The following is a 12,936-nucleotide window of genomic DNA, read 5'->3' on the forward strand; positions in this document are numbered from 1 at the left end:
ATATATCTAAGATATCTTTTTTTAGACGGAGCATAATAGAAATAAATAAGTTAATGCACATGATAAACCTGTTCCTTCATTTTTTTGGTGGGATGTTTAAAATTCTGTTACTCTAAAATGTAAAATTGGTAAGCAGTGAAATCAGAGGGAGGATCTTTTCATATAAACAGTGTTTTTAAAACAAACAACATGTGAACAGACTGACAGACAATCAGGGATAAACCATAATACATTCATCAAAAGATGGGGCAAAGCAGTGAATCTTTACCTTATAAAAGTTAAGGCAATTAATACGAAATATTGGCAAAATCTTGCATTTAAGAAAGCCTGACTATGTAAGGTAAACATACTATTAGAGATGCCAATGCGACCATATATGGCCGCCATTTTGTTTTCCGGTAAAGAATTTGACTTAGTATTTACGTTACCAAAATCCTTCTATTTCGGAGGTTACATTAGCTATGACTTTTTTTTATGAATAAATATTTAATAAAATAATTTTTGTAGTGAATATAAGTCTTGTTGTTTATAGTTCTCGGAACGGGGATAAATTATCGTCATTTTAGTAACGGTACCAATACGTATTTAACGTCGCGCGGCACGTTTTTTCAGCGGAGTATACGTTTTTCAAACTTAAAAATAAATATGTTCCTGACGTCATATTGAAATAAAAATAACACCCAATGAGAGCTTAGGATTTAAATATCTTTAGAATGGAAGTCGTTTCCGATACACTTCCCAAATCGACCTTGAAATTTTGTTTTCAATACTTCGAAGAGAAAAAAATAAGGTAAATATACGGAGTACGGCTAAATGACATGCATATTCGAATTCTTCAAGTTTTTTTCTTTAAATTTAATTGTCTTTGCTCTCGATTTGTAATCAGGAACATATTTATTTTAAGCGTTGGAATAGGCGGCTATAGAGCGTTCGAGACACTTTTACCGTCATGACTGACCCTGACCTAACGGAATCCGTTATCGATTCGCACTGTGCTTGTAAGTAAATTTGGAGTTTCTACATAGGATTTGCGTCAATGATAATTTATTATTCAAAGAATAATGGGATTTAAAATCTCTATTTTTCTCTTCTGCTACGAATATGATTGATTTACTACCGAATACGACATTTAGGAAAAGGGGGGTGCTTGTTTACTTTTTTCCAACATTACCAATGCTCTTTAAATATTCAAGCAGTATTAAGTAAGTGTTTAGCATTTTGATAGGGAAAGAAATTCCGTCCTTAGTTGTTACTTGTACATTTTAGTGCATGTACATGTATTTAATTTTTTCAACTACTATATTCTGAACAGTCTGTGGTGTTTTGATATATTATTATCTAATTCAATTTGCTGGCTATGGTTAATGAATATTGTGAGTTATACTAATTGTTATAAACAAACCGTCATTGATCTGTAATTATTTTATTAGCCACTGTTGAGTCAAGAACTACATGTATTACACTTGGAGAATTGTTAAAGGATGTATCAACAAGTACTCAATTGGACAATATTACTAATGAGTACTTGTTGGCAATTCGGATCACCAAGGGGGAGATATATCAACTACTGACAGACAGAAACTAATCCGGTTAGTTCTTTAGTCAATCTTTTTATTGATAAGATTTATTTGAAAATAAAATGTACAGAATGCTATAATCTAGATAGAGTCATTTTAGAATTATTGAGCAATATTGAATTTGAGAGCAGTTTGTAAATTTTACTTTTTAAATTAGCTTTTAAATAATAATTCATTAAAGTTTAAGTAGAATTGTGTTTTTGACAACATTTTTGACTACTAATTGAATCTTTTTGCTTGTTGAGCCTGGTTCTTTGTGGTCCCTTCTTGTTTCTTTCAGTTAACTGATGTCAATTCTTAATTCCTTTATGATGCTAATGAGTTCGCAAGACAATTTTGGATCTTCAAATGTGGATTGCTACCTGCTGCTGGACATCAGATTCATTTTTGTAACATTGTCGCTGGCCGACTTGAAGTGAAAGCACATGTTATGGAGGACATGCATATTTCATGTAGATGAGGATACACAAATAAATATTGCCAAGAGTTAGGGTATAATTACATGCTGAATGGTATATATTGTAACACTAATTTCACAGTTTTGTAATGTTTTAGTTTCAGGTTGATGTTGCTGGTCAATGTCTAACCTTAAGAAAAATGTCTTCAAATGGCCCAACAAAGATGACATTAGTGTTGTTGAAATTTTTGTTATCTTTTATTCAGATTTTGAGATCAACCCCAAGGACACCAGTGGTAGAACCTGGTTTTTAACACAGTTTGAATCTATTTGTTCTGAATATAAAAAGTATTATGATGAATATTTTTCCTAGGTCTTTGTGTATGACATGTACACTTATTCAAGACAATTAATATCTGTTATACTTTCAGTAGTACAATGATTTTACCAATTTTTATTTATTTATAGCATCTAGTACACATACTAAATTAATGATCTTTTATTGTAGAGAATCCTTGGACTTTCCATATAGATGTAATTGCTGTTTTTATAGGAAAATCATAAGTTATGTTGTAATGAAATTGACCTCATGCATCATATCTGCTATCATAAAATGCATGTATTATTCTTAATTAAGACACCTTAAAAAAATAGATATTTTTCATGTCTTGACATAACTGTGCTAGTGGTTTTATCAGATAAGTATTTTGAAAATTAAATATTTTTTCTATTATAATATCACACCATTTAAAAAACATGCGGTCAATTTTACTGCAAAAGTACTGCATTGACTCAATTTTTTATCTTGTCATGTTGTATTTACATTCTTACATGTGTACACTGATTTTTCTTGTAATTATTTCTTGCAATTACAACAGATATTCTTACTAACTGATATTTAAATAGATTTTTATATTTTTTTTCATTAGATTTGGTTTGTCTTGACTCACTGTATGATCATGATGGCAGTTATATTTAAATATTGTCTTGATCAAGAAAAACAATAAATGAAGTAAAATCAAGATTTCGCTCTGCTTATTACTGCCTGAAGATGTAAAAAATTCACATACACACAAAAGAGAACCACTTACATTGCACTAATACAGTCGCTTACCGAAATAACATATGATTATAGTGTAAAGCTATTATGGCAGAATCATGATATTTTGATTTATTAACTATTTTAAATGAATTCAGTAAGTAACCTTACAAAACTTGGTCAATTTTACATGAAAGCATCTGAAGCATTGGATAAAACAAGAAGTAAACATTAAAAAAAAATAACCAGTTTGAAACTTACCATTTAAAAGTTCCTCACTTATCTTAGGATTTTTATAGTGTCTATTATAAAAATCCTTGATTTATCAAATCTATACATGTACATGTACTTTTACAACATTCAATTTAAAGTTAAACATGCAGTTTTAGAAAGAAAGATAAGAATGAGACAATTAAAATGATACCAAGATTGTAAAAATAGGTTGATTTTTAAGAAAGTTATTGCTGAAAATAAAATTTTCGGTTGCGAAATGGATATCAACGAGAGCAGCGGCCATTTTTATTCAAAATGGCTGCCTTTCCTTTCGTCTCTCATGTAATATACTACAGTACACAAATAAATAATGTATTAATACAGGAAATAACAAAACATGAAAGGACTAGCTTAAAAAAATCTGGACTAAGTGAAAGAAACCAACTGTTGTCATAATTTGGCGGCCATCTTGATTCAAAATGGCTGCCATTTCTCCATGACGACACTCAAAACCAAAATAAAAATTTTGCTTACTCTATAACGACAATGCATGCCAATTTTCTTGATCATATCTGTACTACTTTTAAAGATATGATACATTAAGTGATATGGGTTATCAGTCTTTAGGCTAAAAACCACTAATTCCACTTCCCATAGGCTTCTATGCTAATTTCACAATATTCAATGGCTTCTCTGGACTTTACCTTAACTTTAACCTGCAGAGGACTATATATCAGCATGATTCTACATATGTCAGCTCACAATCCTCAGAATGGCATGTGGGGTTAGCAGACTTGCAGTGCAGTACTGGTCACCGGATGTGAAGGGTCTATAAATAGCATGGGAAATCCCAGTGTTTTCACAAGATAGGGGTATATTTAAAAATCATTATGGAGATTAGGCTTCACATCACAAGAAGCAAAATGCACCTATAAAATGTACAGAAATGTTTTTCCTTTCAGAAACTGTTTAAATTTTTTAAATAAGATGAGAACTTTTTTCACAGCACTATGAGGAACAGGGGTAATTTCTGCGTAGGACTATTTTTGCGTACGTTCCAAATGCTCATTGGTTGAATTGGTGGTCTGTAACCTAAAGGGTCACTTTTTGTCTTAGAAAAAATAAATAACTATACATGTATCTTCCTACACACATACTGAATGCATTTGCAAAGTTTCAGTGAAATGTGACAAGCACTTTTTTAAATATTTGATTTTTAAATATAGGGTAACCAAGTTGTGCGAGCAAAAAAGTGACAATATTCTACCATACTTAAATGCATTAAATATTTGCAAAGAACTTTTTCTGACTTTTCAAATAAAAAATATCAATCACAACTTGTTTTTAAACAATATTAATGAAGAAATAGTTTTAGAAGTAATCATTTTCTGAGAAATTGGTCTATTTTTAAAAATTTATTTCTGACATGCCTCCCCCTTTTTCTTGATCACATGTCAAAAATCCTAAATCTTTAAATTTTCACAAAAGGTGATATATTTGGCTTTAAATTTGTAAATACAGTGTTTTCACATTAAAACATGACCAGTAAAGGGCACCTAAAGCAAAAAAAGTACTCAATAATGGATTTTCCATGTTGCCATAGGGGAATGCTTATATGGCCTTAACCGCAGTAATGGAAGTGAGTTTTTCCTCATTTCTAACCTAATTTTTGCTCAAATCTACACAAAACTTGATTTCAAGTGCTTATTACCACCATGTTTAGGTAAATACAGCCCTCAAAGTTTAATATTTGATATTTTTACTAAATTTTCTTCACTTTTTACAAGATAGGACATAAAAATCAGCCAAAAAGACCAATTTTCCATAATTTAGACCTATAACTTAAAAAAAATGCATATTTTGAAGGATTTTTGTAGTGTATTCCTCTCATGGCAAAGTTAACAAGATCTTCAAGTAGTTTAAAGCTATTTCAAGAAACTTTTCATTTTGCCATGGCTTCAGCTTAAGGCTAAAAACCACTAATTCCACTTCCCATAGGCTTCTATGCTAATTTCACAATATTCAATGGCTTCTCTGGACTTTACCTTAACTTTAACCTGCAGAGGACTATATATCAGCATGATTCTACATATGTCAGCTCACAATCCTCAGAATGGCATGTGGGGTTAGCAGACTTGCAGTGCAGTACTGGTCACCGGATGTGAAGGGTCTATAAATAGCATGGGAAATCCCAGTGTTTTCACAAGATAGGGGTATATTTAAAAATCATTATGGAGATTAGGCTTCACATCACAAGAAGCAAAATGCACCTATAAAATGTACAGAAATGTTTTTCCTTTCAGAAACTGTTTAAATTTTTTAAATAAGATGAGAACTTTTTTCACAGCACTATGAGGAACAGGGGTAATTTCTGCGTAGGACTATTTTTGCGTACGTTCCAAATGCTCATTGGTTGAATTGGTGGTCTGTAACCTTTATACTGAATTAGTTGCACTGCACTACAGATGCTATAGTGCCATTTTGCCATTACAGGCTGAAATGGTAGAAGTGGGATATAAAGTAGTTGATCAATCTTAAATTTTATGTTTGGATTGATTATTAACACTTCTGTTTTGAAGAATTCTTGTAGTTCTCTTATGAATTAAGCCAAGAAACAAGATTGTAGTAAGCATTTTTATTTTTTAGCAGGGGAAAAATGGTCATGGAGGCTTTTTTGACCCCGTCAAAACAGACTTGCTGTAGTACTTGGCTTGGTTATATTCCTAAAAGCGGAAAAGGCTGGATCATGATACATAGTAATTTCAATAAAAAGATTCCATTCTTTGAGAAAATAAATGTTGAATGATGTCATTTCAATAATGGCTTCAGTATTTGTTTTAAAAAAATGGCTTAAAGTCATTTTCTGATTTCATTGCGAGTGGAAAAAAGGGGGGATGATTTTGGGACTTTAAAAATGTCATAACTTGGCAACCCCTTGTTCTATTTCAGTAAATGAGGGCTCAAAATGCTGGTCTAAAGAAGTTCTATCTATTAAACATAATATAATCACCACATTCCTTAAAAAATATAGATACATGGACTCTCTAATACTATAACAAATTTATTAAGATTTTTTTTCCTTTCAATCTTTATTTAGGGTGGTAAATATGATTCTTGATAACCAAACCTTCCTAATCTCTTCTACTTCTTCACCATATTGGCGCAAAATAGTGGCATACTTGTCATCTATCTTCAGTGCTTCCATTTTCAATTTTTCAAATCTGAAATTTTAATATATAGCATTGTCTTGATTAAATAAGAGGCTCCCAAGTGCCTGAATTGCTCACCTGGTTCAATTCTGTCTTTCAAGGGCAATAAATTTAACAAGAAGTTGTCTAACAATTTTGACTCAAGAAGACTTTGGTGGGACTTATTATAAGGATCATTTCAGCAATTGAAAGTTTCTTTCTATCTATCATAGTTTTGAAGATATTGGCTGAAAACTGTAAAAAAAACAAAACAAAAAACCCCCAAAAAACTGTCATTTTTCCCCTTTCAAGGGCAATAACTCTTATAAGGAGTTTCATGCAGGATACCCTAAGGAACATTCATACCAAGTTTGGTTTCAATTGGTACAGCAGTGTCAGAGGAGAAGATTTTTGAAAGAAATAACATTGAAAATAGCAAAAAACTTTGAAAAGGGCAATTACTCCAACATGACTTAATGGATTAAAATGAAAATTTAACCACTGATAGATGATACCATGCTGAACACTTTTACCCACGTCAGAATTTAGCTAAACCTAACAGTTTTTGAGATATATGCGAAAAACTACTGTCTGAGCATTATATTCTATTTTTAGTAATGTGGCCATGTTTTCGACAGATCAAAAATCCCCACATCAGTTCTATGCAGGATACCCCAAGGAACATTCATATCAAGTTTGGTTTCAATTGGTACAGTAGTGTCAGAGGAGAAGATTTTAGAAAGAAATAACATTGAAAATAGCAAAAAACTTTGAAAAGGGCAATTACTCCAACATGACTTAATGGATTAAAATGAAAATTTAACCGCAGATAGATGACACCATGCTGAACACTTTTACCCGCGTCAGAATTTAGCTTAACCTAACAGTTTTCAAGATATATGCGAAAAACTACTGTCTGACCCCTATATTCTATTTTTAGTAACGTGGCCATGTTTTCGACGGATCAAAAATCCCCACATCAGTTCTATGCAGGATACCCCAAGGAACATTCATAACAAGTTTGGTTTCAATTGGTCAAGTAGTGTCAGAGGAGAAGAGTTTTGAAAAAATGTTAACGATGACAGATGCCAAGTGATGGCAATAGCTCACATGGCCTTTGGCCAGGTGAGCTAAAAATAATCTCAGAAAAATATTCTGAATGCAAATACATATGTATGACAATGAAAGGTCTCACACATATATACATATATATCAAAGTTGCAGAATTTAACCAGAATTAAGTAAAAATCTGCTTTACTCATCTTAAAGTTCTCTAGACTATAGCCATTACCTTGTTAGAAGTTCTAAAGCCATTATGGTTGAGGTAGTTCTGGCAAAGCAACTATCCATGAAATTCTGCAGCCCACTCTATAACAAATTATTGTGAGGAGTGAACTCTAGGTTATCTTTTTAAACAAGAAGAAAAGATGAATAGAGTAACATAGAAAATAATGAAATATATGAAATGAAAGTTAGCACTATTATTTGTCAAAATATGATCACTGAATGAGCAATTCTCTAAAACTTGCAAATATATAAAAAAAAAAAAAAAAGAAACTAGAGTACATGTCAGTTCTATCTCATTATTAATTGAGCCAGAGTCTTCAATCATTTGCTTATTAAAACAGAATTTTATAATTCCAAACTACAATATCTCATTATATTTTTGCCATCTTCGCTTCAAAGCAACACTTATGACAAATATAAGTAATGATCATTGAAATCTTCAATGGCAACAATATTTTAGACTAGAAATTTGGTAGTAAATAAGGATTTTAGCCAAATCACTAATACTTACTTAACACCTTAGTAACACAGTGATTGGGATTAAAATTTTGTCAATGGGACTATGGCCCCCTTAACCTTCAATTCAATGGGCCATTCTAAAAAAATATGGGACAAAATTTGGAATAGCAGCTTAGGCCGGCTAGACATAGATATTGAAGAGCAAATGTACATTTGTAGCATAAACAAACTTAAATTAACACTACAGATTTAATGTTTTTAAGAGTTTACATTTAACATGTCAATTAATTATCACATCAAATCACTTTTCTGTTGTTTGAGTTTTTATACTAATGTACTGTCCAGTCCTTTATCACAGTCCAGAGATCCCCCATCAGTTAGACCTTAACTTGGCTATCAAAGTAGTTCATCAAAAATGAGAGGAAAGAGTCTATTTTTTGTTTGGCTGCAATCAGATTTTGGATTTTTTTGGGGTGCTTGAGGACTAGATAATGTCTCCACCTCCACCATTATCAATATTTTCAATAGGGGGTTCATAACTGTGTCCAGCTGCTAAGTCAGTTTCTACAACAATTGCAGTTTGATTCTGGTAATTCCCATCATTAATATTTTTTTAGGCATTGAAAAAGATAATTTCTTCTGTTTTGGGTCTAGTTTAAAATTGTCTTTGGTGGCATTTTCAATTTATAATGGGACCGCCAGTCCACGCTTTTCTGATATCATTATCAAATTATTTTTTATTCTTTAAAACAAAGTTCATTGTTCTTTCAAACACGTAAGTGATCAAGAATATGTAATCTAAAAAATCGACAAAGTACTGTTTCATTCCCTGGTCTTAAAATCCCCTAAAAACTGTGGTGATCAAAACATCCGCCAGCAGCTAATAAAGACATTGTTTAAAGACATTTTCATGTCTTTTTTATGTTTCACTGTCACAAGTAGTGGACAACACTCCACCATCAAGGATGGAAACTTAATGCGTGCACATGACACGACACATTAGTCACTCAATGTGCCATTCTAAGAGGAAATATGACTATGACACATGGCACACAGTAATCCCAATCACTGGTAACAGAATAACAACATAATTCACAAAATAAAGAATAAGATTTCAACATTGAAGAAAAAAAAGTTTGCATGTTCAGATTTGTTACTTGCATTACTCCATTAGAACTTATGATAACACATTTTTATGACACTTCTAAAGAGTTTGAATGTAAGTGATACTGAGAATAAGTTTACTTTTGTTTAAAAAGATTTATTTTATGAACATTTTAAAATTTTATAAATGCAAATTCATATGCATACAGGGTATGGCTTTAAAGATTGTCCTATGGCCTTGGGCAAGTAAAACTGACTTTAGGACAAGTGGAATTCAGATCACAGTTATCTAAAGGGCAACTGTAGGAGAAGTTTAACAGAAATTTAATGTCATTTCCTGTCCATAGGAAAAAGTGGATGGCTGAACACTGAAATGTTTTATGATCATTACAATATGTATGAAATCTGCATTGTAGCTGCAAACTAAAAATAAATGAGTAAAGAGGATTAACAAGGTACTAAGTGACAAATACCTAAATAAATTATTATGCTTTCACCATTTGATTCTAAAGACTTATAAAACTCGTGTATTTCAATTGTGTCATTGAAACAAAATAATCACAGCAACCTAAAAAAGTTACACTAAACATACTTCTAAATCTGAAAGCTGTCTTTTGAAATCTTCAAAATCATTGTCGAAGTCTGGTTTTCTCTGATCAAGCACATCATAAGGCTTTTTCTTTATGCTTCCCAATATCTGTTGAAATCTGCCAGAATATTGATCTATCCCTTCGATTTTCGACTCTGTCAGTGTTGAAAATGCCTCAATATAGTTAAGGAGAGTGATTATCTAAAAATAAAATGTCAATGTTTCAATTTTATAAATTAATAGTATATATAGGAACTCTGTGTAATTAGGCTTTGCCTATAAAGGACAGTTATTTGTACTAAAACTAGAAAAACTGTGAGCAATGCTCACTAACTTGATATCCCTACTCCCACATTTGTTAACATGCACCTTTGGACCTCCATATTGATTTGGGTCAAAATCTAAAATAGGAAGTGCACAATGGATATAAGTAGTAAAAATCGGTGAAAGTTTTACTGCAGTGCTTTTCTTTAGCCACCAGCCCAAAGCCCAGGGCTAATAAAGATTGATTCAGGCTAGTGAAATGATACATACTTTTCTTGTTTCAGACTGGTTGAATCCTATACATTCCCCTATTATTCAGGCAAGTTGTTGAGAATTTTTAAGGAAAGGACTTCCATTCAGTGGTACAGGAGGAGTAAGAGATAAGAGATGGGTCCCCTAGGGTGATGGAATGCAGGACACCCCTATCACTATAAATCCCCCCTTGCAAGTGGGGGTATATATAAGAACATTTAACTTTGTTCATAAGGCACCCCTAAATTGCTGTATTGCTGATGTCTTGACCAATAGGATTATGCAAACTTCATATAGCACACACACACACTGTATGTCTGCATTAAAAGTTCAAACAATCACATCCTTACTACATACATCATTTCTGAAATATTTAACTTCCAACAGAACAAATATAATCTATTCATGTTTCAGAGCATCTACATATATAGGATGTTGCTAAAGCTGCATCCCTATTATAAGGTTCTTTCTTCAGATTGGGTTTAAAATAAGTGTAATTAAATGTACAGGTATGAGACATGATTTCAGAAAGCTAATAAAAAGCAAAAAATTATTTCATTAGAATTTAAATTTTAAAAAACTGAGGTATGTAAAACTTAATTAACTGAGAAACCACATTTTTAAGGCAAAGAGAGACACATTTTACTATGCAAGCACATTTTACATTCTTTTTATCAACCTTTACCTTGTCAAGTCTCTTACAGAATGTTTCAAACTTCCCAAAAATGTACATTTCTGAAAATTCAAATGGCTTTTCCCCAGGTGTTTGTTCTATTTTCTGCTTTGTTCTTTGAAATACATTTTGATAGTTCCTATAAAGGGACACACAGTTCTTTAGCTTCTCTACCAAAGATTCCCTTTCTTGGTCCCAAATCCTGCTCAATCCTTGATCTGTGATGTAGTTCTTACATGCAGTAACCATTTGGTTTGTAATCTGCAAGAAACATTTCAAATGTATGTTTTTATTTATAATTTGAGACTTATTGAATTAAAGAATGAGGTAACAAGCTACATGAAAAATCATTTGAGTGGATTTTATTTTATTCAAGTATGTACTTACATAAATGATACAATACATGCTAACAATAACAGTAATCGTAAATGTGTACTGATTTCTACATTCTGAAGGTCGGATGGTATTGTTTGCTTGAATTTCTTTCAGTTGTATAGGTTTATGTCTCATCACAATTACATTTCTATTCAGTTATTGCTTTAGACAAGGCCATGGGTGAAACAAAGGACCCTGCCTCATGAAAAAACGATTGATTGATTGATTATTGGGGTTTAACACCTGAGCAGCTATATTTAATAAAAAATGAGCTTATAAATCTATGATGTAAACTTTTCAATGTTTTCAGTTAAGTAAATATACTACAGTACAACTAGACACATTTTTTCAAGAAATTCTTTTCATCTTGTTCGTAGTCAGCCCCAAATAACAAACCTTTATAAATAATGATGTCATTCTTTCAGATGTGTTGTAATATCTTGAAATACTATGGATCATGCGAATGGCATTGATCAATCCAGGTAACGAGTTGGTCATGGAAACCTACAGTATATGAAACCCATTTAATTTCTTCTTGAATATTTTGGATGGGGTATTTTAACAGGGCTAAGAAAGGACTCAACTGACTTTGTAAAAATTTGCAGAGTGTAATCAGCATTTTTGATAAAATGCCAAGTACAAGGAAATTAAAATGCAGAATATGTTTTTTCTAAAAGCAAAGTATTGTTAGTTGCGAATACAAAATTCAACAAACTTATACAAGTGTAAAATTATAAATAAGTATCATAACGGACGAATTCCTATATAGTAGTTTTAATTTATTTACCGGATCACATCTGTAGAGAGGTTCACAGTACTTTTCTAGTGTATACAAGTACTTAACATTATCTTTGGTTTCATTTGCACTGTCAGTAATCTTCTTGTCTAGCTCTTTCCATTTCTGTAACATATCATAGAAATGATAGTGATTATGCATAACCCAATACTGTAAACATATTAATTTTTGCGGTTTCTGAAACCTTTTCAAGGTTGAAGAAAATAGTTTTTCAATAGTTTGGGCAGTGTGCGATTCCTCTTATGATCAGTTACTTTACTGTTCATATTTCAATAAATTAATGACAGCTGTTAATACGTCATTAACAAATTGACAAGTCCACATATTTAATTTCCTATGACTATTTTAATCTAACAGTGTATATATTCTTATCTAAAGATTCACTTTTACTGTATACGTTTTTATGCTAGACTTAGTACAAATTCATACTTGATTGCATTGAATGATACGACCCTCACACAAAACAATGTTTCTATTCAAAATTGTGGAAACCATGATTATAACAGTCAAAGGACTTGGTAATGTGAATATATGTTCATGGGTACTATTTTTCGTGTTCTTCAGGCAACCGCAAAAATAGCGAAAACTAGTACACCATGCAATTAATACATTCACAGTATCTAAAGCAAGTACTACCATTTCTTTTTATTAATCTCCTTAACCCTTCAACTGCCAATATAAATTCTATTGTTTTATTATGTACTGCTGAATAAAAAATGACAA

The 12,936-nt window shown here is 31.8% G+C and overlaps 1 protein-coding gene and 1 long non-coding RNA gene across 3 annotated transcripts in view; one reads left to right on the forward strand and one right to left on the reverse strand.

Annotated features, from left to right (window-relative positions):
- The window catches only part of LOC148616357 (dynein axonemal heavy chain 8-like), a 110,501-nt gene that overhangs the window by 77,284 nt on the left and 20,281 nt on the right, over positions 1 to 12,936 (reverse strand). For both annotated transcript variants that reach the window (XR_015922164.1, XM_088583290.1), the window contains exons 9-14: positions 12,205 to 12,318; positions 11,814 to 11,921; positions 11,055 to 11,303; positions 9,857 to 10,054; positions 7,706 to 7,782; positions 6,354 to 6,447 (exon numbers count right to left, since the gene is read on the reverse strand). Coding sequence is in view for 1 of the 2 variants with exons in the window: in XM_088583290.1 (XP_088439416.1) it covers positions 6,354 to 6,447; positions 7,706 to 7,782; positions 9,857 to 10,054; positions 11,055 to 11,303; positions 11,814 to 11,921; positions 12,205 to 12,318 (840 nt within the window). In the remaining variant the exon portion in view is untranslated. The remainder of the gene's footprint in view (positions 1 to 6,353; positions 6,448 to 7,705; positions 7,783 to 9,856; positions 10,055 to 11,054; positions 11,304 to 11,813; positions 11,922 to 12,204; positions 12,319 to 12,936) is intronic.
- Positions 590 to 3,193, forward strand: LOC148616358 (uncharacterized). The gene is made up of 3 exons (XR_015922168.1): positions 590 to 790; positions 905 to 998; positions 1,431 to 3,193. It is a non-coding gene; the product is annotated as an uncharacterized LOC148616358 (long non-coding RNA).

Source organism: Perna viridis, chromosome 5 (genome assembly GCF_037379345.1).
Source record: "Perna viridis isolate PV_CMFRI_1.1 ecotype Kerala chromosome 5, ASM3737934v1, whole genome shotgun sequence".
Classification (NCBI taxonomy): Eukaryota; Metazoa; Mollusca; class Bivalvia; order Mytilida; family Mytilidae; genus Perna; species Perna viridis.